The 26045-nt window shown below is 40.0% G+C and overlaps 2 protein-coding genes across 3 annotated transcripts in view; one reads left to right on the forward strand and one right to left on the reverse strand.

The window, feature by feature from the left end:
- The first annotated feature begins 4329 nt into the window (after positions 1 to 4329).
- Positions 4330 to 26045, forward strand: part of VEPH1 (ventricular zone expressed PH domain containing 1) — an 89951-nt gene continuing 68235 nt past the window's right edge. For both annotated transcript variants that reach the window (XM_026057796.1, XM_026057797.1), the window contains exons 1-3: positions 4330 to 4467; positions 7046 to 7261; positions 11382 to 11556. In XM_026057796.1, coding sequence (XP_025913581.1) covers positions 4330 to 4467; positions 7046 to 7261; positions 11382 to 11556 — 529 coding nt within the window. The remainder of the gene's footprint in view (positions 4468 to 7045; positions 7262 to 11381; positions 11557 to 26045) is intronic.
- PTX3 (pentraxin 3) lies at positions 16158 to 21557 on the reverse strand. The gene is made up of 3 exons (XM_026057798.1): positions 21410 to 21557; positions 20469 to 21005; positions 16158 to 16771 (listed from the first exon to the last, which is right to left on the reverse strand). The coding sequence occupies exons 1-3, from the start codon at positions 21555 to 21557 to the stop codon at positions 16158 to 16160; spliced, it is 1299 nt and encodes a 432-aa protein (XP_025913583.1).

A 26045-nucleotide genomic window follows, 5' to 3' on the forward strand; every position in this document is an offset into this window, starting at 1 on the left:
GACCCTCTTTTGTATTCATGTAAAGTGTTACAGAATGAGCGCATTTATTCTTTTGGATAGAAAATGTATTCTGTGCTAAGTTTGTTCACTTGTTCTTTTTCTTTCAAACAGTGTGAGCTTACTTAGGGTTTTTTTGTGTTTAACATTCTTCCCGAGGAAGGATAGCTTTCCACTAACACAGAGAGTTCTGTTTTCTCTATTAAAAACAACTGCACTCAAGTGGAGTGGGCTTTGTATTTTATCCTAGGAAACAGAGCATTTCATTGAAAGATAAGGCCTCTGCATTTAAGTTCATTGTAGTCACCTGACTGAGCCATTGGTAACTTTTAGGCTGCTTTAGTCTGCATTCCTGACATTCCTTACTCCTGGCACTGTAATTAACAGCTTCAGGTTCACTGCTTAGAGTGGATTCCATAACTTTCCACTTGTTATGCCCTTGGATATTGCCTGTAATAGCCCAAGAGCAAAGCAAATATTCTGTCTGTTTCAAAGAACACAAACTTTTCATCTGTAAACATCATTAAGAATGTCATTGTGGAGTCTTGAACAGGTAAAAAAGAAAAAAAAAAAATCAGTTTGTGTCTGTGGCTTTTTTGAAGTTTTGTTTTCAAACTTGAGAATTGCTGAATGAGTACAGTGGGCCCAATCCCCTCTGTACTTACACCACTACTGTCAATTCAGTGACTGGTGATTTATATTATAATGGTTGTCAGGAGGATCTAGCCTGTTATGCTTTGGGTTTGGGGATTTTATTTGCTCTTATCTGCTTTTATCTTGTTGTAAATCAAGCAAAAATCCACTGTAATGATACTAATAGATTTAGAGAAATTAAAAAAACTTAAAAGTAGGCTTATGGCAGATTGAATGCAGGGTGCCAAGTATGCTATTAAAATAGAGATTGTTTCAGTGAAAGATTTCCAGAAAGCCCTCAGTGTTTTGCATCAGTTTTGCCCTTTATTTGACTTATGCTATTTTTCAGAAACAAAATGTAAAAGATTAGAGTAACAGGCATTAAAATTACCCTATATCTCAAATACCAAGTATAACTGATCTGGTATGCTACAACCTAGTACTTTATTCATAAACTCCAAAGATGAACACAGATGAGCTGAGTTTGGCCATGAATCCATAGGGGCCAACTGGAGGACTTGCTTACTAGATCTCTTGCTATCCTATGAAAATCAGTAAGTGTTTTTTATGGTACGAACGAGTAAAGATAAAAGAGGGTAAGAGCTTCTTTTTGAGAGTGTTTGTATTTTAGGTAATGTTTAGATACATGTAAGTTAGATACATATATACAAAGAACTTCCTAACAGTCCCTGATGTGTTCCAGTTGGACAGACAGAAGCAGGCATGAGCTGTTTGTACCTGGCTGAATTTGGTTTAATGTGGCTAGGCACAGGTATAGCAGTGTCATCTAATGCAGACCTACGTGGAAAATCTGATGTTTGATGCCTTAATTTGACTGTTACACAGCCCCTTCATCACTCTGTGTAGATTGTGAATAGCTTATTCATCATAAGACTCTCCATTCTCCTAAATTTTATTTCACGTAATACCTGTCGAATGTCAAACTTTTTTTCTTTTCTTTTTCTTATATAAAGCTACAGGGAAATTCTACCCATTGGAAATATGGAGATGTCATTTAAGCTATGTGTACAAACGAAGGCAAACTGATCCAGTTTTAGCAACTGCTTTTCTTGTGCATAACATTTGAAACTAACTCTTACTCTTGAATAAACATGAATATCAAATATTTAGCATATGTCTTCCTTGATATCCTGATTTTATGTCAACTAACTGTTTTACATGTATCTCTTGTATTAGTATTCCTGCACAGACAGCCACTAGTGGCTAAGCAGAAACTTTCTTGTTTAGAATATTACATATTTGTGTATCTTATAATAAGGTGTGTGTGTATATATATAGACACACATTATATATGTGTATGTATGCATATCCTTTATACTTATATCCTTATACTATATCCTTTATATATAAATTTATAATTTTACTTTAACTCGGAAGGAACTTTTGACTAACAAAATAGCAAATAACCTTCTTTACAGTTCTATGAATGATACTATTTATCTCCTCACACTTCATTATAGAGAAAATAGTGATGAAATGGAAGATGCTTGTTGGTGTAGCACATTATAAAAAGCTTGGAGGAGTGAGCTTGATCGTTTGTGTACTAAAAAAGGGCCACCACCAATGCAATTACAGCAAAGGGAACTCAAGTGAATGTCAGGCAAAGCTTGCTCAGCGTGAGATCTGTTAAGCTGTACAGCGGCTTCCTGGGAAGAGTGAGGCATTCTAACCTAATGGCACCTACTCTAAATCTTAAAAGTAGACTAGACATAATGCTAAGAAGTGCGCTGTTGCACGCACATGTGATGAGAGTTGAGGAATTCTGAGAAAAAAGTTATATTTTGCTTTCCCAGAAAAGACTTCAGAAGGTTCTGAGTGAACCTGTAACCTGGCTTTTAATGCATGTCTTAGTGTGCTCCGAGCCATGTGCTGTGTATTTTGTTTCCCCTCATGACTGATACAAGCTGAGTGTGCTTCTGGTTGGCGTTGCTATTATGAGTGCTTGTGAATGTGCTTTATTCCATATGTGGTTTATTCCTTTCTCTGTGCAGCTTCAACCAGGGGGCAATATCCACCGCTGCCTTTCCCTCTGCAGCTCTGTCTGAAGCATTGGCAGCCTGGGGAGGGCCCCACGCTTAGGCTTTTACCTCCTCTGCGTGCTGGGAGAGCAAACATTGGCCCCGTTTCTGAATTCCTCTCGAGCCTGTCATCAGCATCATACGCTCAGGTGTTCTGGAGTAACGCTTCTGTTGTGGACTGCAGTTCATTAATTCCACTCAGAACGAACCCCCAGTGGCTTTGCTTCTTACAGGCTCAGCCCTTTTCTTCAAGCCTTCCTTGTCTGAGGACTTGGAGTCCGGTTCACCACGTGCTAACTTTCTCGGGCAGTGGGAGCTCTGCTTGTTCTTCTCTTGGTCCTGGATCTTTGAGGAGGCGGCATAAGTTTTTCTTGATCCCCATTTTAAGGCTGCCTTTCTTTCGTCTACTTAGAGTATGTCCGCAGCTTTCTCTTTGCGGCTGAAAAATTGTAGCTTACTGGGTTTCTCTGTCATCATGAATAGTGCTGGTGGGAAAGCGTAGGAGCATAGGACTGTACCCTTTTCCCATTTCCCACATGCGAGCCCGTCACCCAGACTCGGAAGTCTCCCAGTGAGACATCCATTTGACCTAAATAAATTTTTACCTATCTTGGCACCCTCCAAGGAGGGTGCCCAGATTCAACAGGATAGTGGCGGTGGGGAGGACCCTGGGCTGGCTGTCCTCTCCCTTCGTGCGCGGGGCTCCCTGGGGCAGCATGACTGAAGTTAGGGATAACGACCCTCACCTAGAAAGTGGAATGAGCAGAGGAGCCACATCAGCATGAGGAAAGCCTTGGTAATCCCGGAATACCAAACTGCATTTCTGTGAAATGTGGAAAAACTAAATCCCTCCTATACTTAAGGCAAATGTCCCCTCTGGGGTGCTTTAATCATCGGAGCACAAGTGTGGTACTGTCCTCTTTCATGAGTGTGTCAGTGGTGCTAAACAAACCTAGCTCCCTGCTTCTGCTCTGTTATTGCAAAATTCCCCAAGAAAAAGGTGTGCATAGTTTCAGCTCAAGTAAGTGTTTGTTTTACATGGGTTGAAAAGACTGCAGGTATCATTTTGGCAACAAAGCTGACTGTTTTTTCTAAACAAAAATCATTATCTTTTGAGTCTTATGAATAGTGTGGTTCTGGGGTCAAGGCACAAGAGCCCAGAAAACAAAGCAATTTTACCCACCTGCTCTAGGTCTATGTTACTATTGACTAAAGAAAGGAGGTTTGTAATCCTTGTGTTAGTCAAGTCAGCATTCTTCTCAGGACCACCTTCTCTGTGATAGGGATTAAAATGACAAGAATTTACTCTTGGTTGTTAAGTTCCTTATTGCTTAGCTAATTAAAGCTATTTAGTGTTTGAGTGCAAAAGCTACTTCAACACACAATTGATGGTACGTGCTTAAGTACACCCCTGTGTCAGGTGTGTATACCTCTTAAATGCACCATTTAACAATTTGTGCTGAACTGGAGGGTGACAGTCAATACTTCTGCTAATAACTGCATTTCTCTCTTTTAGATCCTGGCCAAGGAAGTCTTGAAGTATGCCAAAGACGCTAAATTGATCACTGGTCAACAGGATTGTTTCCATGCTATCCTCATTTGACCTCTTCATACACATGGTACATGCAGAGGTCTGGCTGACTGGCGGAGAACATCAGCCATGCATCATTTGTTTGGACTGGTTTTGGCACAAAAGGACCTTTCACGTGCAGGGGATCTTTTCTCCTTAGACGATGCTGAAATCGAAGGAAGCCTCTCAGAAGCTCTTGAACAAATAAGAATAATTAGTTCATCTGTGGTAAGCAAAACACTGTCCTTAATCATTTTGTATGAGATTAAATGTGTTGTATATGTCCCTGTACTTTATGCAACTTAAATCTTTAAAATCCTGAAGAATGCCAAGCAAAATGTAAGATTTAATGTAAGATTAAAAATGTGGCTACCAAATTCAGTTCCCACTAGCTGATTCCATTTAAAGATATTTCAAGTTTATCTTTATCATAAGCTTTAAAAGACTCTTTAATAAAAATTATTAAAGATTAATAGGAGTTCAACAGTACAGGTGCACTTCGTGTGAAGTATGTATTTGCTGTAAGTACTTCAGCAAAAAGTGTTTTGAATGATGATAACCTTACTGATTTTTTTTTTTTATTAAACCCTTTAAGTACCATCCTAGAAAAAAATGCCCTTTACCTTTTCTGCTCCTACTCCTATCTTTGATCAGTCCATAATGTTATTCGAAGTGGGCTGGTTATTCGAGCCCTGAATTGGGTCCTTTGTGGTGAACTTTAAGAGTGTGTGTGTGTGTGGTTTTTCTTGGCTGTTAAAAATGTCTTACCTGTTTCTGAAGGAGGATGTAGAAATAATAGTTTATATCAGCACTGTACAGTTCAAGGCCAGAGGAGCCCAGCAGCTGATCTCATCTGACTTCCTTTGTCACCTGTTTGCCCCGGTGTTTTGCCTTTAACTTATGATTGACTACAGTATAACTTGTGTGTAGCTCTTCAATCAGCCAGTCCATTCCTTAATTATATTTCAGAGGAGACTTGAGCCTGCTGAGCCATTTCGAAACTCCTCAAATCCACTTTTGATTGCAATATATATCAGTTTGCAAAAGGGAACTGGAAGCTTTTATGAGCCTTAAGACAGTCAACTAGCAACATGTATATGTTCTGAGAACTGCACTTTTCTGGCACATTATAGCATGTGATTTTTAAAATCAGTTTTGGCAACATACAAACCTCTGATGTTCAGAGCTTTGATCACCATGTTGCTGGTTGCCACAGGAACTCTAAATCATCCATTAGGAAGGTCACTGTGCAGAGGCTATTCTTTTCTTTGGTAATTTCTTTGACAGCAATTACATTTGCACAATCTTTCAGAGCATTAATCAAGTTATTCTGGCTGTTGTCTCTGCTGTTTCGAATCTACTTCTACTAACCTAACTGCAGATTATCAGATGCTGCAGAAGTTCCTCCTAATGTACTTCTTCAAGAGAAAATTACTGAATTTGCTACCAAATTTTTTACAGACATACCAGTTTGCATAAAACAGCCTAAAGAAAAATATTTTTCTGCACTTTTAAGGTCCTGAAAGGTAATTCCCACTAGAGGGCATCAATGATCAATGAAATACACTTTTTTTTTTTAACCCAATGTAGAGCTGTTTGTTGCAGTGTTAATATTCTAATATTAGAATTTGACAGTGAGTGCACATATTTTTTCCCCAAACGTGAGGAATTTCAGAGAAGTGTAGACAGGACCATTGCGCTTTCTGTGTCCAAATGGCACCAAAGACAATGAATATAAACAGGACTTTGAACCTCTGTTACTTGCTCCTGTGTGGTTACTCCCAACTTGTCCCAGCCAGCAATTGGCTGGGAATGTTAACCCATTTACGTGTTTATCGATACGTAGTCTTAAACAAAAGAAAACATGTAAATGTTTTTTAACAAGCGCAGGGATGTTCTGGCATACCAAGCAAAGCTCCTAGAGTGTCAGCCGTGTATAAAGCCAGAGAATTGCTTATGAGACGGGCCAAAACGTCATGTCTTCTGTTTCGTATAGCGTCACATAAAACTGCAGCTCAGAGCTCAACAGAAGCCACTCTGTAACCCCTCTTCTGTAAGCTAATGCAGAATTGGGCCACAACCATTTAAAATTGTCTGTGCTTTAACTAGCAAAAATAATGACTTTAATACTTCCATCTGTCTCCCGTCTTTGTTACTTTTTAGGGTAGAGTAGTGTAGGTTAGGCTGAGGGAGGTCTGTTGTCTGTCCTGGGCCTAGTTTTCCACCGAAGTCTCCTACATTAGTGCACAGTGGTACCATTTCATGTCCGCGTGGCATACGTGTAAATAACTGCGGGGGATTACAGGATTGTGTGATAATGCCTATTAGGTTTTATTCACTGTTACATTAATGCTAATTGAACCTAATTGTGTTCGCATCAGGGACTCTGCGTGATGTGAAATATTTGCGACCCTGCATTTGGCTATGTGGATGTAATAATTTCAGTCTGAATTTTGAGACAGTTATGGGAGAAAAGGCCTGTGCAAGTGGTTCTAAGGTATATGTCTGACTCTTGGGAACCAGAAGGCCATGTTCCTGACAGAGACTACTAAAAATCATGTGATAACATAACACGTTTACAGAAAAACAGATTTTCTTCTTTTTTTTTTTAATTGAGATTTAAAGCTTGAAATGGAGAATTGTCTGCAACATGATTAGCTTCTGTTTTTAATCATTCTAAACTTTTTTCAAAAAGGTATATGTGAAGAAAATGGACGGTTGCAGGAACTTAATGACTTTGATTAATTTTGTGGGGTCTTTTTAAAGAATGTAGATTCAGTGGCAAATGTCCTGTGTTTTGAACTAGGACTACCAAACTAATGACAACGACCAGGCTGTGGTGGAAATCTGCATCACTCGGATCACCACCGCCATCAGGGAGACGGAGTCCATAGAAAAGCATGGGAAAGCGCTGGTGGCTCTCTGGGAGTCGTGTTTGGAACACAATCTAAAACCTTCCGGGAAGGACGAGGACACACCGCATGCAAAAATTGCATCTGACATCATGAGCTGTATCTTGCAGGTAAGACCGAACTGAAAGCAGTGCAGTATAAAGCGTGCCTCAACCATTCAGTGTTACCCTTTTTAAAGCAGCTGTACTTTGTTTTCTGAGGGTGCGTTAGAGTGGTTGCATTTGTTTAAAACTGAGAAACTGACCCCAAATGTTAATGTATATTATTACATGTATGCAGTATCCATTGTGATGAATCAGAAGTTTTGGCAACTTTCTTATCTTTGGAAATGTCTTGACTGTTTAGTGCCAGAATTCATTATGCTTGTTGTCCGTTAATTCTAAGTAATTTGCACTTCATGTCAGAATTAAAGTGGGAGGCAGAGAACTGTCATTAGCTGTGGTTACAGAAAGGTTTATTTGAAAGCACTTAATATCAAGGCATAGGTTACTCTTTGGCGTTGTTCTGGAAAGCAGCAAAATATCAAAGATACTTTAATGACGTGAAATTTAGGTTGTCAGATATCCTGTCAGTAAGGAAGGTCTCCCTTAAAATTTTGATTGCAAATGCTGAGTTCAGACACAACACAGAAAACTAACTTCCAAACTAAAATCTGATCTTGACCATAAAACTCAGTCCTTCGCCCTCAGCCAGTTAAGGCAGATTTGCTCCTTTAAATATTGTTTTTAAATTGTCACATATGTTTAACTGAAGCAGGTTTCTAAATGCGATTCCCATTGAGATTATAAAGTTCGTTGGATGTCATATGGAGAGAAGTTCCTTTGCCAAAGAAATGTTAGTTTGTCCGTTACAGTAATGGAGGGGGAAAAAATGGTTTTAATTTTGAAGGTCTGATAGTCAGCATTCAGTTCCCTCTTTCAAAAACTCAGCCTTCTCCCTTGCTTCATTCACTGATAGGTACCTCTCATCCAGATCTTTTAGGGATTGCATTGCATTATGAGTCCTGTCAAGAAAGGAGTTCACTTAAATGAAATGAGAAGTTATGAACGTACGTTTACTTCTCTCTCAAGCGCAACTTTATCAGCAAGCTCCTTTGCATTAAAAAAAAAAAAAGCATAAACTGAGTTTTTATATAATATGTGAGGAATAGTTGAAGTAATGAATATCTTGCAGCTGGGTTGAATCTCCCAGCCTGTTTCTGTTGATATTAGCAGCAGGGAGGTCCCCAAGGTTTGCAAACTTCACAATATCATATTATTGAAATCTGTTTTTCATTGTCACCTTCACGTTTTCCTAAGTGTGCTGTCATGCCCTGATACTTGTAATGGAGCAACTGAAACCTTACTCATCCTTCCATCTGAATTAAAATCTTTCCTTATCTAAGTATTTTATCGTCTTTATTATGGGGGAAAAAATCTCATTCTTTGGAATTTTCTTAGAACTTTTAAATCTCAGTCAGTGGGCCAAACCTTATCTTCCTGTCCTTTCTGTGTGGATTTCTAGGGTATAACGTGGAGGCAGAATCTGGCTCCCACTCAGTAGTGCTTCTCAGTCAAAAGCAATGAGGCAGTATGTTGATTTAAGCATGCTGCTGCATAAAGCTCTATTCATTTTTAAGGCTTTTCTCATTAAAGAGACAGTCATCGGTCATATAACAGTTACCGCAATGAGCTATCTTGACACTAGGAATTGCTGCAGCTTGTTCCTCCTTCGGGCCGGAGGAAAGGGACTGGGCTAGAGCTGCTGCAGTACTTGGTTGCTTGGCAAGTCTCTGTGTTGGAAAATCCTCATAGCCGGTTCAACTTGGCTCTTGCGCTACTCAACCAGTGCGAAACACAGCCTTAATTAGGGTCAATCCTGCTGTCAGTGAGGCTAATGGGAAAGACAGTTACTATTGGTGGAGGCAGAACTGGCCTGGTAGGCAACGTAGCAGTGTATATGGGACAATAGGATTTTGGAGGTTTGGGTTGTTTTTTATTTATTTATTCATTTTTTTCCCCCCCTCAGATCTAAATTTATTTTTTCAGTGCTGCTCCAGAATGAGCATGTGTTAAGTCTGGACTGCCTTTCTTTTCACTGTTTTGTTGCTTTCTGAAACATCTGGGTTCCAGTGGTTGACTGTGATTTCAGATGCTAATTAAATATAATCATATAGCAGGATTATTTTCAAAAACAATGATGTAATCCAGTTTCAAAGAGATGTTCAAAACTGAGTGAAGATGAGAGGAAAAACACTGATTAAGGAGGTTCCAAAAAGAATGCAGGTCCTCGGTTACACACAAACAATATGCATACGGCTGATTGCAAGGGGAGTTATGCATGGGCGATAGATGTGTGTAGTATGTGCACACAATTTCACATACAAGTAACTGCAGAAAGCAGTTTCTTTCCCTAATGTCAAAACCTAAGTATACATACAGATACCCGTGAGATCACTAGGTTTGGTGTTACTTTGATGACAGAATTTAGCTGTGTTTGGTGCCACACACAGAAAAATTTCAGCTGACCCTCATGTTCAGTGCAATTGGCTGGAATTTAAGAAAGGAAATCTTAATTACCAGAGGAAAATTGATGATCATATACTGAAGTGATTACCCTATGAACAAGGCTAGCAGTATACCTAGTGAAGATACCTCTCTTGACAGGTATACCTTTGATTTCAAAGTTAATTGCATCTTTTTTTCCTCCCTTATTTACTTCACAAAAACTTTGTGAAACTGCAATTTGGAAAGAGTTCTTTGCATTCAGTGAGCAATGCTATAGGGTTTTAGTTTTGATTTATGGCTTTGGGCTCTCATCGCACATTGCAGCCATTTTCCTGCCCTGGTGTGAGTTGCTAAAATCAGACAAAGAAACCAAACAAGAAAGAAAGAGAAACCTCACTGCTAGGCTGAACGCAAGGAAGGTCCTGCACTGTAGAGCTGATTGGTTCTGGGGCTTTCTCCACTGTAATTGTACAGTGCTCTGATGCTGTTTTGTATGGGAATGCGGCACAGAAGTGACTAGTTTTCAGTCAGCTTAATGAACACAACCTGGCTTCTGGGGAGTAAGGAGAGAGTTACTGTGCAGGTAGAGCAGGGTGGAGGAGGAGGGTGCAGCGAGGTGGAGGAAGGCAAGCCAAGCCTCCCTTGCAGCAACGGCGAGACTGTGGTGTGGCTGAGCCATATTGTCTCCCTTCATCCACGGTGATGCTGAGTGATGGGTCAGCTGTTGCTTTGGGTGGAAACCTGAGCAGCAGGGGGAAAGGAGGATAGTGAAGAATGGGTGCCTGGAAACAGAGAATCTCTTAAAATGATGACAAAGAGATCAAAAAACAAACAAATTATTTATAAAAATGACTTTCATATATTGATTACCATTTAACAGTCCTAATGACCTTCCCTTACAGAAATAAAAGAAGAGTACTAAACCCAAATTACAAATAGATAATACTGTTTTATACCTGTGCTTTGTCCCAGTCGTTTAGCAAGAGATTCTATTTTGGGAATGTAGGAATTGCTTCTCGACATGGTCTCTGCAAGCACAAAGATAGTCCAAAACTGAGAACAGGCTGGTCGAAGTAGTCACCCAAGGTGCACTTTAGATGGGGGAAGCTGTGACTTGCGCGAGGGAAGGTTTCCTCCTACGTGAAGTTAAGACTCTCTGAAGCTTGACTTTGCGCCTGCAGTGCTCTCTGTCCGCACTAGCGTTTAAAGCTGTTCTTCTCGCTGGCCCTGCTTGGGGCTAGACCTCTGGGAAGAGGAGGTCGCTGTGGCAGAGGAGTGAAATGGAGCGGTCCATCTGTTAGCACAGTGAACAACCTTTAGTGGTCAGCGGCATGACTGACTCTGCTGCAAAACATTTACTGTGCTTTGGGACAAAAAGTGTCTACTCTGTGTGAGTGATGGATATAGCTTCTGCCTTCTTCTCTGATAACACCAAACACAAAATGTATTGTTAGAAACATTACAGTGCTTAACATTTAAGCAGTGCACTTGATATCATAATGTTTTCTACTCCTCTTGCAGAAAACAAAAATAGGTATATTATTAGCATATCCTGATGCAGTAATTTTAAATTTCTTTGCTTGCTCTTTCTTTGAGGCCTGACTTCAGTGGTGTTACCAAAATATAACCTTTCTCAATCTGGTTTTTGCCTTTTTCCTTTTTTTCAATTCTCATCAGCATGAGACTTTATTTTAATCATTTTTTTTAGCCACTTATTTTTCAGTGTGCTTTCTTGTTCTTGCAGAATTATAATCGACCTCCAGTAATGGCCTTAGCTGTCCCAGTGGCAGTGAAATTTCTTCAGAGGGGGAATAAGGAACTGTGCAGAAACATGTCAAGTTATCTGTCCTTGGCTGCAATTGCTGAAGTGGATCTGCTGGCTGATCACACAGATGCCATTGTCAAAAGTGTCCTTCAAGGTATGAACACAGTGAGATTTTTGCATCTGGTCCTGCCTTGTGCCCACCATTAGGTTAGTTAGGTAGGCTGTAGTAGGAATATATAAAAACATCCAAATAAACATGCTATACATAAAATGGTATGTATGTTTTATACAGTCATATATTTTATCAAGTGTTCATAGATATCTTCATATCAGGCACAACCTAATAACAGAACATACCAAGGAAGAATCTTCAGGAATATGTGAATTCCATAAATCCTGATGACTATAGGAGTTTCATTCTAGACTAGATGATCTGCAGAGCAGGAAATCTATCTGTATGTGTTAGTGCATGGTACTAATGGACTTCAAATTAGAAGCCATTATATGAGACACTAGTTACTGGGCTCTTATCCTTTCTATTCTTATCCCTGGCAATACTCCAAAATTTAAATGGGGATGGAATGAAGCCTGTTCTGTAGCAAAGTAGTCAGAGGTAAAATTTAAAAGCTTTGTAGTTGTACTTTATTCCTGCCTATGTTATTAGCTTTAAGTGGAATTTGTTTCTAGATTCTGTAAACTTGCTCTTACAGTTTTTAAAATAAAACCAAATATGCATAATTCTACAAAAGAGAGTCTAATATAGTTGAAGTAGTAAGGTTTACAGTACTCGTTAGGGTACTAATACAGTGGCAGAGTTACAGCTTGGTTTTTTTTCGAGTAGGGGTAATGGCAATAAGTAATAATAGATGTCTAATTATTTCAGGAAGTCATTCTGAAGATATTAAGCCTTCAAATCAAATGCGTGCATTCTGTACTTCCTTAAAATTTTTTTTTTTCTTTGGAGTGTAGATATTTTATGGCATTTTATGGAGGGATGGCTAAGTTCGAAAGTAATTTGTTCCTTAAGACATTGTGGTAAGAGTTTATTTCTGTCTACTTTGTTTAAGGACAAATGTGTGATAAATATTTATGAGCTATGTGATAATACTGATGGAGCAGAATCCAAGTAAAGAATTTTGCTAACAACTTACAAAGCCACACAGATAATTCTTTTAAGACTTGTGACATTAGTATTTAATTCTTAACATTTTGCATTACCTTTGGGAACACAGTGCTTTTAATAGAAAGAAGTGAAGCCAAGCAAGTTTGATATAGTCATAGGTTTAGGGAAAAAAGCAACAAAATCCCACAACTGTTTGAAGATTTCATTATGACTCTGCTTGCTCTTTTTATGTATTTATATTATTCTACCAGCAGATGTTGCTGTGGACATCAGAGATGGAAATTCCAGATTAGGAAAGGGCACTCTGAATAGGCGAAATGCTCAGTTTTGCATACTGGGTTGATTGCACTATGCATAATTTGTATTTCAGTCATGAAAAGGTTGGTTTCTAGCAAGCTAAGAACCATGCTTAAAGACTAAAAGTGTTTGCTGAAGGGAGAAGGGAAGCAAGAAGATAATCTGTTAAATAGGGATTTACAAGGCAATGTGGAGACAAAGGGCCTTATTCTGCTCTTGTGCAGACTGGGCTCAGTCTAATGGCACTAGTGAAACTGATAGCAGAATTTGGCCCGTTGCCTGCGAGTGTTTGAGAGCTAACTGGATTTTTGACTACTTGGGGCAACTGTTCAGCTGCATAATCAATTTCTTATCTTATTAGCCAAAAAAAGAGCTCTTTAGGAGGAATGTTTAACTGCTCTGTTCCATTTAGTGTGAACTCGGCTTCTAACCACACAAATGTCTATATCCTGTGTGCAGTGCTGACAGATAGACTGTGTGCTGACAAGTTGCATCAGGGTAATGGATCAGGCAGATCTATTCCTGTTTCCAGGGGATAGCTGCAAAACTGCCCTGCAGTCGTTACTATAATCTAAGAGTCCCATGGCTCCCCCATCTTCTAGGGGAATTTAGCGAATGCATGCGTACTGTTGTGCTCAGAAGAGGCTGGTTAGAGCCGAGCTGAGCTCTGCAACGTGCTGCAGGTGTGCATGCTTTGCATTTGTTCCATGAGGTGTACGTTCTCAGCGCACTAGTAGGATCACACTGGCTCTTCCATATTCAGAGCTCAAACTCTCCCAAATACTATCAATACTATTTACTTGATGTTTTCCAAACAGGTGCAGTAACTGTTGATGAAGAATACCTGAATTAGGAAAGAAAGAGATCTTCAGTCAAGAAATGAAATTTATGCAAGCAGATATTGTTATTCTGCTTGGTTGAAGTATCATGATATGGTCTATATTGGGGTTGTAAAGCCCGCTAACACGGTTGACATGTGGTACTGGACAGGAGGAGGCCAAACTGTGGGAAAAATTTGCTAGTGATAAAGGAAAAGAAAAGTAGTTGGAAAGAGTAAGTTTTACGATTGAATCAATGAGAATGAAAGGGCAGGAACTGTATTTGGTAATCTGCCAAACCAGTACGGAGATAGTGAAAGACTGCTTCAAAGACAAAGCATTTCAGCTATGAGGTACAGTAAGAAAAACAGTCAGGAAGGACTTTCAGTAATCTTTTTGAGGATTTTGCTTGTTCTGCTATATTTCACATGCATTTGTTTTCATTTAATGGGGGGCAGTGTATGGAAAGAGGATCTGAGAGCGTTGTTGCCCTTGCACAACGTTGGGAAGTCAGTGTTTTTCTTAACTCTGAAGATACGTTTTCTGGCTGATAGCAGATGAACAGAGGTCATCTTTCATTATTCCATAGTTAGGATTATTTGCAGATATTACTTAGGTGATTTTTTTTTTTATTCTTTTTGTGGTGTTAATAGCTAAGCATTTATAATTTACATGTGTTCTTATTGCAAGATAGCAGCAAATAGAGCAATTATTTTTACCTGAAATAAACAATATTGCCAACATGTCGGAGCAGACCATACCACTGTAACTGTGCAGCAGAAGCCTACTGAAGGGCATAGTGAAGTGGAAATTACCTTGTCATAGCTTTTTCTTACTACTATTGTATCATGGAAGGAAGGATGTGGCAGCTGCATTGAATTCAGGAATGGGTATAACAGCAATGTGTCAAGGAACTTTTCAGAGTGTGGTCTTAGGACATCCGTAGAGAACGAGAAACGTGAATAGGGCAAAAGAGTATGCTGATTCCAGTGGAAATAAGAATTGCTTTGAATAAGACATTCTCTAAGATTACTTGTACATGCAGTGAAGAATTGTTCTTGTATAAATGGTTAAAAATTCAGTTAATTATTCATCATTCTCTAATTCTGCTCAGCTTTCTACAGGCAGATTGCAACCAGTGTCTCCCCTCTGAGTCCGTTTCTTATGTACCATATCCAGCCCTTCTTTTTTCTGTGGGCTTTGGATAAGCTTGTGTATGGAGGGATGAGAATGTTCTGCTCCTATCCTATTTGTGAAAGGCACTGCCACCTGATGTTCATCAATTCTGTCTTGTACAAACCTCCTCGTAGTATCAAAGCTGGTTGCTTTGGACATCTAAACATCTGTTGAAGCTGAATATGCTCTTCTGGGATAGGCACATTGAATTTTCAGTACTTGGAAGGCCAACATTTTATGTATTGAGTACTGATTGATTTTATTTGCGGATACCTCAAAAACAACCCTTCCTTCAGTCTCCAAGCACTGTGCTAGTACAGCCTTAGGTTGACACACGTTATCCTCTTTATGAGCAACTCTGTCCATATGGGAAAAGTCCTAGAATAGTAGATTCTTCCATATGACAGCGTTCATAAGAGGGATTGTTATCATGACAGACATTTAAAACTGTCTCTGGCTAGTGTTTGGATTTCAGTCCTCTGAGGGTCTCTCCATTTGTATGAGATGTTGATATTTATGTTCTTTTTCTATTAGTAACTAGAAACAAGTGTTTAAAAAAAAATGGAAAAGTTCCAAGTTTGTACTTACTTTCAGAGTTCTAGTTCATGAAAAGGGCAGAAAGTATTAGTTTAGTAAAGTATCTTTATTTACAGAACAACTTTACAAAAATAATTTCAATAAAATTATTACCAAGTGAATTTACAATATAATACAGCTGCATTTTTTTTCCCTCAAAATGTAACCTCAGATTATAATGGAGAATATTACTTTTATATGTTAGAATCAATCCATGGCATAAATAATGTTTCAAACAAGGAACTAGTTTTATTATAGTCTACAAATTGCTAACGATTAATAAACAACACACTTCTTGGCTTATACGGTTCATCTGTACAGTTCACATTAGCACTATAAAAGCTGATGACTGGAGAAGTCTAGAAGATGCGCACAGCCTTATGTCTGTTCTGCAGAGAATAGGTCAGCCTTTTACCTGATGTATGTAGTTTAGCACAGATTCCAGGAGCCAAAATTCTGCTCTGAAATGTCCACAGTGGCACTCATTTCTATAAATCTGAAAACACTAAGCTAGAGAGACAGCAGTTGTCTGACCTCAGGAACAGCTTTTCCAATGTCATTCCTTGATGTATTTTTCAGTGTTTTGCCAAAACAGCAGGCAGAGATCAAATCCCATCTCCACAGTACCTCATTTTGTAAACTTACAATGCTAATCTTCCTTGGGAATTTGAGACTCAGGCTCCTAAGGCTCTGTTTACTTGTACATATTGGTATTCTGCTCTCAGTTAAGTATTTTCTTTGGTTCAGAATCTACTTTGTCAGATTTTAAGAAACATACTGAGCTCCTCCATACGGCAAAACTTCAGTGACTCCCCACCCAATGATATTGCCCCTGATGCTGCATGCATCTTCTCCACTCTGCATTGCTATCTCTTCATCTTTGAGGACTCTGTCCCACATATTAAAGCCAGTTAACTTTCCTGAGAAGGCTAAAGCTTCATCAAATCCACCTCCGACACAGCAACCATTCTTTTCTTGGCCAATCTGCAGAATTCCTCCATCTGGAATTGTGTGAGTGTCTGCAATTTCGGAGGTGGTAGCTACAAGCTCTCCGTTTACCCACAGTGACGCAGTTCCATTTCCTGAACTCCAGGTGCCACAGAGATGGATCCACTTTCCAGGAACAATTACGTTTTTGACAGTTAACTTGTGCTGGTCACTACCTACAGCAAGCACTGCAGATTCCCGGCTGAGATAGAGCTGAATTTCGTATGGATTTGTCTTTGTTCCGTAGGAGAATACAATGGTTTTGTCCAAAACCTCAGTCACTTTGATCCAAATACAGGCAGTGAAGGAGTGGAGTGTCATGTCGGCAGTTGGGTGAACACTCCCAAATATCTTTTTTGAACGCATTGGAAATAAAATTGCTGTTTCGCACCCTGAAAAAGTTAAAGATTAGAAAGATTATCTTATATAAATGAGAAATTGCGTATTTGTGCATGCACAATTAGGACCTTGACATATGCTCACGTCTTTTCAAAGGGAGCTGTGAACTCTGCTCATCTGCAGGATATTTTGTAGATTGTGAGAAGCTATTGCATCTGATGGATGAATTTGCTGAACGCTTTGGGAATGGGCCTAGGCTAACAGCACTGTTTGAATAGGACAGGTCTTTCCTCTTGCTGCAAGAGAAGTGTATTGCTGTCTTGTACCACGAAAAGTTGCATTTAGGTGTGATGCTGCCTGTTTGCCTTGGTGCTTACATTAGGAAGTTGGACTTCCTAAAGAGTCTGTGCAGAAGGCAGTTGCCTTCTGCTCTGAAGTACCTTGTAGAAGAGCTGCTCTCATTTCGGGGTCACCTAGAGAAATTAGCACTTTACATTAGGCAATTTTGTTGGGAAGTCAAAGGTGAGTGGAGTAATATGTCTTTCTTTAGCCTCCACGTTCTTTCTGCGATATGGTGTTATGAAAACAGCAATATTATGGTAATAGGATGGGTTCAGTGATCTATAAAACTGGAGGTTTTAAACAGTACAATGTGCCTATGATAGCATGAAATTGCGGTTGTGGTTTGTGAAACAGAGACATTGGATAGTTATGTTATAGCTACGTAGCATTTTGCTGTGTTAGATAACTGATAATCTTTTTCAGAGTACTAAAGGGACTTGGGGCACGTCAGTTCTGTGCAGTGGAGTATGGTGAAGTGGAGAAGTGCCCAGGCTAGCAGGATTAACTAGGAGCTAAAACGAGGAACGGTGAAACCACATCACTGCAGCCTTCTGCCTTGATTGCAGGGCATCAGAGCGTGGGTGCCACTGATGTTGGTGTGTTACTTTAGGCCAGAGGGCAGGTATGGATATGCTGGTGAGTTGCCTGTCAGCTTTCTAAAGATATTTAGGTGCCTATATTTAGATTCAAGCCCTAATCTTTTATGTCATGTTGTTGGTTCAGAAAATTTCATCCGCTGTCTTGGCTGTCTGATGTAACATGACAAATGCGGTCAGCTCCAAGAAGCTGAAATGGCACAGGCCACTCTTAACACTTGTGCATTGAGAAAGCAGACCGCTGCGCCAGGATCTGTTTTGGTTACATCGCTGTGAACCCAGCGCGGCAGAACTAACGCTTGTGGAGACTTATACTGGATTAGCTAGGAATGGGACCTAGCACAAAGTAAACTTCTTGAGAGTAGTTTCAAATCCTGGTTAGTTCCCCCGTCCTCTGTGAGCATCTGCCCTAACACTTTCATGCAGCTGGTCAAAAGAGGCAGCCTTCACCAGAGGAGAATGGGGAAACAGCTATTGGAAGCGGGAGTAAGAAGTCATGGCAGGGGCATGCAGAGAAATTTTTTTTAGTCCTTAACTTTCACATGTTGATAATAGAAATTAGATTAGTAAGCCACTAGAAAAAATCCATGAAGCTTAGAAAAGTAATTGATGATCACTAAACCCAAGACACTTTTGACATTCTATGTGCTGTTCCCTAGTTATTATATATAACTCAATATTCTAAGTGATATAGGGGAAAGGCAGCCCCCTTCTACAATTAAGCTGATTCATTTCCTGTTTAAACAAGCTAGAGGATCTAAAATGTCTAGGAATTTTTGCTTTAATGAATGAAGGACTCTTTGTATCCTTCAGGATTATGCTGATGCATTATTTCACAGACTGCTTCCTTTGAACTTTGAACACATTTTATACTTTTTCATTCTCTCTTTTGAGAGAGAGAGAGAGAGACAGTAAGTAACTGTAGGGGATACTCCTTAAAATGCTACTTAGGAACACTATTGTGAAATAGCTTTTTAATTAGCAAGCTTTTTGGCCTTATTATCAAGGGCTAAACAAAATTAAAAACAGCCTCGCTGAAGAACAAAAAGTGTGATTAGAAAATCCCTCAAGAGTATGTCTGGCAATAGTTCAAGATGTGAGAAATTAAAGGCAGTTGCTAAAAACTCCCTTGAAAAAATGTCCAGAGAGACCCTGGAAGTACTTAAAAATGAATCTTTAAAAAGAAAAAAATATATATATATATATATATGTATATATATAAAATATATATATATTCCTTATAAAACTGTGTAGCGACAGATGCTGATCTATTTTATGCAGTGTAAATCAGGATTAAATTCAGTGAAAGCAGTGGAATTAGTCTGTTTTTCCACTGATGAGACTGAGATCAGAACTGGTCCAGTTTACTCTCACCTAGTGCGTACTGAGAGGTTTGTCATGTTACAGGAGAGAGGGGAAGAATGAGATAATGATTTTTGGAAGGCAAGATTCTTGTCTCTGGTAAAAGGAATGTGCTGTATGATCTACTCCCAGTACACAAAGATTACTAAAATGTTACAATAAAAAGAGTAAAAGCAATGTTTTTCTTGCTTATAAAGCTGAATTAATGTTCTACCGCCAAAGGACAGATTTTTGTCTTAGCTTGTAAAATGCTTTGATGTTAATTGTTGTCGCGTTTGTATTTTAACAGGCTTGTGCAAGTTACTGCTTTTACTCTTTGCCATTGTAAGAAGCGCTCCCGCTTGCTCACCTGTGTAAGAACTCGTTTGCAGTGTGGCTAGGGAGTTGCCAACAAGACTGGTATACCTGCACACCTAACTTCTGTTTGCACGCACAGTTGCAGAGTCTGTGAGTGTAGGTTTTTTTGTTTTTTTTTTTAAGCTGCAGTAATTTTTTTTGTGGGAAATGTGATCATTAAAGATGTATCAATACCATTTAGAAAACATGCAGAGATCGTTATCCATTAGGTAGTTATATACAGCATAGTTATATTGTTCGTGTAGCAATTTTGCACCCACGCTTTTATATAGATAGGAGTCTGTTCTGTCACCCCCTAGTTTCTGTAATTGCTTTTGTTGGGTATCGTATTACAGTGCATAGAAAAATTGAAATGAAATTTGAGGTATGAGTTCATCTACAGCCACCTCATTTGCTGACCAATAGAAACACTTCAGAAGGACAGGAAAAAAAAAAAAAAAAAAGTCATGCAATGTAACCAGTTTTTCCATACTTGGGGAAAGCTATTCTGTCCTGACTCTTGCATGCAACGAATGTGTCCTCCTGGACACGGGAAACATGATTAGCTGTTGCTGGCTGACAGCAGCAGCAGGTCCTCAGATCTAGATCTGGTCTTAGGCAGTCAGAGTTGGTGAGAAGGAGGCAGCAGCTAGTGTAGAAGGAAGGAGTCGGTATGTACATGGAGAGAGGAAGAGACTTCGGTGACTAGTGAGTACGTGTGGGAATTACCAGCTGGAAAGGTAAAAGGTGAGAGAACACATTTTGTAGGTTAGTCTGTTTAAAATATATTTGCTGCTCTTTGGCAACAGTTTGAATCTGGGAGATTGTCCAGGAGTCAGAATCCTGGCTGGGTGGCTGGTTTACCCTGTGTAAGGACTTTGATTAGATCCTTCTTTGATTCCACGTTTGAAAAGCTCGGCAGTTCTCTTTAGAGAAAAGTTAATGGATCTCCTCCTTGTGTATACAGACTGCTCAAAACTGCTGTGTTGTTCATAGGATTCCTTTGGAGTCATAGGCAAAGGAAAGAGCATTCAGCAAAAGTGTTTGTATTGTGTCTGTGTGGAGAGGCCCACAAAAGAGAGCTCTCCAGGAAAACGTAATGCACTGGACTTACCTGCTGGCAGTAAGTGCTGAGCTGCCCATTTCTGAGATACCTTCAGTTCAGCTCTGGTTTGCTGCAGTTCTTTCCACAGAGAGTTCAAAATGAAATTGTCTCCTCTGATGTGACTGAATTTATCCTGCTGCTGGAAAGCTGTCTCTTGAACATCTGCCTCAGATCTTCTCTGCCAAACGCTCTCCAGCTGGCTGAGTCTGTTGGACACGTTGTGGCTCAGTAACAGAATGTATTCGAGAATCTTGCCTTGCTCAGATTCGTGAAGCTTCTTGGCTTCTTGAACTTGTTCATCATTCCTCACAAGTGCCTGCTCTACCTGTGACGCAATGTGGGAAGTGACCTTCTCAATTGCTGTGGTGAACGTACTAGCAAAGTTGGCTGCGAACTGGCTCAGCTCTGCTTGCACGGTCTGTAGTTCCACCTTCAGGATCTCATCGATAGCCTGGAGCATCATGTTCTCTTTCATCTGTGAGTTCTCAAGCATGATGAAGAGCTTGTCCCATTCTGTGTGTTCTCGCTGACAGTCACATGAAACAGCTGAAATGCAAGATACAGATGTTGCTATTTCTTTGTACTTATGTTTAGAAACAGAAGAGTTATTTAACAAAATCTGCCTCTCTGTAAAGCTTATGTGCTCCAAACTACCAGCACGTTTCCCTCTGTGTTAAAACAGAAAGGTAAGGCAATGTGTACTATAGTAAATCTAAAACATAGTGTCATTCCCAGTATTTCCTGGGAAAAACGGAAAAAAGAGTATAAAGCAAATTCCAAGGGACACTGTTCAAGTACTCCAACATTTGCTATCCATAATAATCTACTTGTACAAGCACACGCTTCTTCCTTTTAAAAAATGTAATGCTTGTAATAACTGTTACAAGAGCTAAGCAACAAAGAATGCAGTTCTGCATTTAATAAGAGAAAGCTAGTTTAAATCTACTTACTTTCCTCAGTACCAAGAACTGGACCTTCAATTTCATTATCCAGATTCACATACATGAGATCATAGTCGTCATCTTCATCCAGAACAGAAACAGAAGCCCTGAAAACACAAAACAGTATAAGCAAGGAAAGCATTTCTTGAGGCAGCATTCTCCAGCTGTTTCCTAAAAGTATCTGAGCTGCCTGGAGCTAAAGGTCTTGAGCAGAGACACGACTCGGAGTGAGAGGCAGAGAGCCCCTAATAAATGCTCCGAGTGCCTCAGCTTGAATGAATGAGTAATGCTAGTGCCAGTGCTGTAATAAGAGCACTTCTGATTGTTTTTTTTGGATGGGAGTAGAAGGGGGCGTGCAGCTTGCTCAATCTCAACCTTCAAGGTTTGCGCTGGGGGGAGAGGTACTGATTAGAGGAGGGGAAGAAATGGGGACGGCTGCTTTTGCAAACTGCAACTTCCCCTCCCAGAGCAGATTGCTGTAACATGCAGTGATGTGAGGGTGAGAACAAGGGGATGAAATCCCTTGGAGTTGGCTGTCTAAAAGCACAATACACATCACACATGCTATTTTCTATCCTTTGTGGAAAGGAAAGTGTTCTCTACAAACTCATTTTACAGTTGATATATGCCAGGGCTCTGGAAAGGATTGGTTTAAAAAAAAAAAAAAAAAGCTATACCTGGAATTGGTTTAGATACATGTGTATGGTTTAACCTAAACCTTCTGTCTTTTTTGATAGTTATATTTAAAAACTTCTATGATACTAACAATTTACTGCTTTAAGCAATTGAGGAGAACTCAGAAAATAAAGATAGTTTGTTAGGATTTTATTTTTACTTTTCTAGCTCTAATTCCTGATAATAACATTGTAACTCTGGATAATGCATTGCTACTAGTATCTTGTTTCAGGAGCTAATAAATTAGCAGCTGGACGATTAGACTTGTTTCAGTTAACTTGAAAGCAAAATGAGGCATCCTTGGATTAAGTATTAATCTAATGCTAAATATTATTGTTGTTAAATTCTATCTAAAATGACACAGTTTCTGGTTTAGGTTTTGGAAAGCTCAATGAGCTATTGATTATTTCAGGATGCATTGCTTGGGTGAGATTAAGGATAATAGAATGATATAAATTATATATTGGCTACGAAGTATTCAGAGTATAGAGAAAACATGTAACTGTATCTATTGGGTATTCTGCATCCCCTTTCTGTGTGGGAATCTCTAGTTTAGCGCCTTACCCTCATACACATGCCTTACAGCAGTAACTGGTGCTGCACCAAGAGGGTCCTGTGCTTCCATTCGTTTCTTGCTCGTTTTGCCTCCGTCCATGGGAGCTGCTGATGCCTGGGCTGCGGGTGGGAGATGCAGCTGCACAGAACGTCCCGGGGTGCCTTCGCCGCAGGGCCGATCCGCCGCTCCCAGGGCAGCGTGCAGGCTGCAGAGAGCCTGGTGCTGCTGCAGCCAGACCCCTCCTGGCACCTGGCCTGCGCTCTGCGACCCTGAGCTGCCCGTGCGGTTCCTGCTGCAGCGGGGCCTCTGCCAGCTTTCCGACAAATATAGATAATAGTGTCAAAGCAATAACTCACAAACCCAGGTAGCACGGTATAAAGTAGAGGTCAACATTTTCAGAGTTTTCTGCCTGCACAGGGATGTATGTGGCTAAATTGAGTCATCCAGAGTAATAACTTTGGTCTTAATGATTGGACTTAGCTTAAAATATTCAGTTTAATATGGAGCAAACGTCAAAATACTGCTGTATAGCTGCGGAGAGCTCTTTCTATCCACGTTAGGTCTGCAGTGTGCTACCAGGTTCATTGTTTTACGCTGTCGCTGCGCAGGAGCAAGGATTGCGCAGAGCAGAAACGAAGCACAGGGCAACCCTTGCTGCCCGCACAGAGTACTCCCACCCGTAGCTGGGGTTATTCCTGCTTCACGTGCCTCTTCCCTGTCTGCCTTGAGGCCAGCAGTGCAAAGCCATCAAATGTGCCCAACTGTATGTTAGCTTCTGCCGGAGTTGCGTAATTCTCGGTGTGTGGTCTCCTTGGAAAATCTGAGACAATCTGATCTGGAAAGTATTGGGGATGAGGGTGGTAGCGGGAGGAAGAGGGGAGAGAAGGTAATTAAGGAGGTTTTTCCATTCTCAGATGGCAAACATACTTTCCGGCTCGTAGTTTAGTCTGAGGCAGACAAAGCAAGATGGAACAGAAGTGGGTTCCTCGGGAGTGGGCACAGTGTCACCTCGGATAGCCTGAGCTCCGAGGTACAAACGGTTGCTGAACTACATATGCATCAATCTCTTAGAAACTGAAAAGATATATATGACAAACAAGCGGCATGATGTATTCAGAGCTAATTCAAGATGTGAAAATCTGAGAAAATAATGAATTGGATTATGCTTCATGACTCTAAATTACAAGAGAAGAACAGACACAAACTGTGCTGTCTGCTTAGGTTGTTTGTGCATTTGTATATACAGGTTATTCAATTAAAAGCAATTCCAAGTCAGTGAGATCATTTAAATACCATTCAGAAGCAATGGGGTTGCTTCTAATTTGCCCTTGCTTTTCCTTTATTGTGGTCAGTGAATATAAACCCAGTAACGTTTACTTTGTAATAACTGGATGAAACTGCCCACATTTACATTTGTACAATGTATTTTTGTTCAGAAAAGTTTCATGGCTGCAATCCATCGTGTCATGTCAAATTACATTACTCCTTTAATGCATCTGATATCTAAAATGGTTGTTTTCTCAGAGGGAATAATTGCTTTTAATTTCCAGAGCTGACAGCTTACTATGCGTGATATCCTAATTTAGGCAATAGCATGTCTCAGGTCAGTGTCTGTCATTCCTCCTTTAGAGCTGCTAGTTGTTCTTTCCCCGTTTTTTTTTACAACTGAGATGAATTTTGCCTGTCCAAGAACATGGGAATTTCATCTTTTGCAATTGTTACCAATGCTGAAACTTGACTAGGGTTGAAGGGTTCTATCCTGTATGTGCAGAAAACTTCCAGTTGCAACCGATAGGTGCGCACGCACAAAGAATGAATGGCTCATTTCTGTAAGCAGTAAATTATCTGGAGAAGGAAATAATTTAAGTGTAGTCAGTTATAAAATTTTTCCATTTCAAACTAAGATGAGTATAGAAGATGTTAAATAAATATGTCTTCTCACCATTTTATTAAACTCTGAGTAAATTGGTGCTCTGCTGGACTGTCATACGTAACTACAGGGCTGTCATAAATATTGCCTTGCTTGGTATTTAGCTGGGTGACAGCAGCTGCGTTGCCCTGTTCAGTGAAACAGGACCCATAAGCTGCATGCACAAGTCAAGTCAGTGGGATTTTCCAAAGAACCTCTGGGATTTGGGAGCATGAATCCCACAGTAAGCTGGTGACACTCGTGCCCCTTAAAATTTTTAGTCTCCCGTTAACATCAGGAAGAGATTTACACTGAGAATGTGGATGGAAAATGGCCGAACTGAACCGCCGCTAATCTGTTTAGGGTAATTCATCAGCAAATACCTTTCCGTTGCAATTAACCTTTATGCTTTCACGCTGAAAGGTGCCAGTTTGCATTGCAAACTGGGCATGCATTCGCACTCGCGTGAAGCCATCCCTGTTGCAGCAGAAGTTGTGGTACTTTCCAGTTCAGGCACTGCACTTCAGGGGAAAAGGAGATTTCAAGCAGGGATTTCGCTTACGTACAACAATGGATATGCAACGCATAAGCATTTATGGACTAGAACAACATGGAAATTCTCCATGTCCGTGTGAACGATGGTGGGATCTGAACCTTGCCATGGCCTTTAGTGCTGCACTGGTGGTATGGAGGGGATGCAGACCTATCTTTAAGGAGCCAAAGATTATTCAAGCAGAATAAATGCTTCGGGATAGGATGCGAAAGTCTGGCTGAATATATAGTGCAGAGGCATTCCCTCTAAGTATGAGGACCCCTCAAGGATCATTATGAGTTGGTTTGACTAAAAGTTTTCTGAGCCTGGTAAGAATTATATTTTAGTTACTTGGCCCAGAGAAGATGTTGCAAGACCTAACGGTGTCTTGGGGTGTTTTTTTTATCTGGCCTGGGCTTGATGTGGTCAAGTTTGACCCCTATATCCTCTTTCTACCATCCATTAAGTGACCTGTTTATCCTCCAAAATTACAGGGCTCAGATTTAAATGGGAGAAAAAGCAGCAGGCCAGAGTGCTTGTTCCTATTGGAAACCAAATCCAAAGAGACTGTAAGGACTTTCAAGGGTTTACAAAAAGGATCCATACTACACAGCACTAGGCAGATGTTTTCCATATGTTGTTCAAGTGAAACTTAAATATATTGAGGCAGGCATGTGCAGCAATGTGAAGTTATATATTTTGGTATGAGCCTGGGTTTCAAACTGAATTATGCAGAGACATCTTAAGAAAATGTGTGAGAGAGGGTTTTGCATATCTTTGTCTGTCTGCAGAATTGACTCTCTCTCTGGCTCCTTTCTATTCCTGGAAATGACATCCTTAACTATTTATGTTCAAATTTACTGTCATGCATATTTAGTTCTCTTAATAACTAACTATTCTTTCCATATGCTGGTTATTTAATTTAAATGTCTAAATCTCAACAAAGGAGAAATATAGCTTTTATGTGCTTGCT

The sequence above is a fragment of the Apteryx rowi genome, unplaced genomic scaffold (genome assembly GCF_003343035.1).
Source record: "Apteryx rowi isolate R43461 unplaced genomic scaffold, aptRow1 scaffold_140, whole genome shotgun sequence".
NCBI classification, from domain to species: domain Eukaryota; kingdom Metazoa; phylum Chordata; class Aves; order Apterygiformes; family Apterygidae; genus Apteryx; species Apteryx rowi.

What these genes read in the sequence shown, in the direction of transcription:
- PTX3 (XM_026057798.1), bottom strand. Translation starts at nt 21,557, where the DNA reads ATGCTGCCTCAAGAAATGCTTTCCTTGCTTATACTGTTTTGTGTTTTC. An exon ending in AGTTCTTGGTACTGAGGAAA is followed by an intron (nt 21,006 to 21,409) that starts GTAAGTAGATTT and finishes CTTGCATTTCAG; the next exon opens with CTGTTTCATGTGACTGTCAG. An exon ending in TCAGCACTTACTGCCAGCAG is followed by an intron (nt 16,772 to 20,468) that starts GTAAGTCCAGTG and finishes TAACTTTTTCAG; the next exon opens with GGTGCGAAACAGCAATTTTA.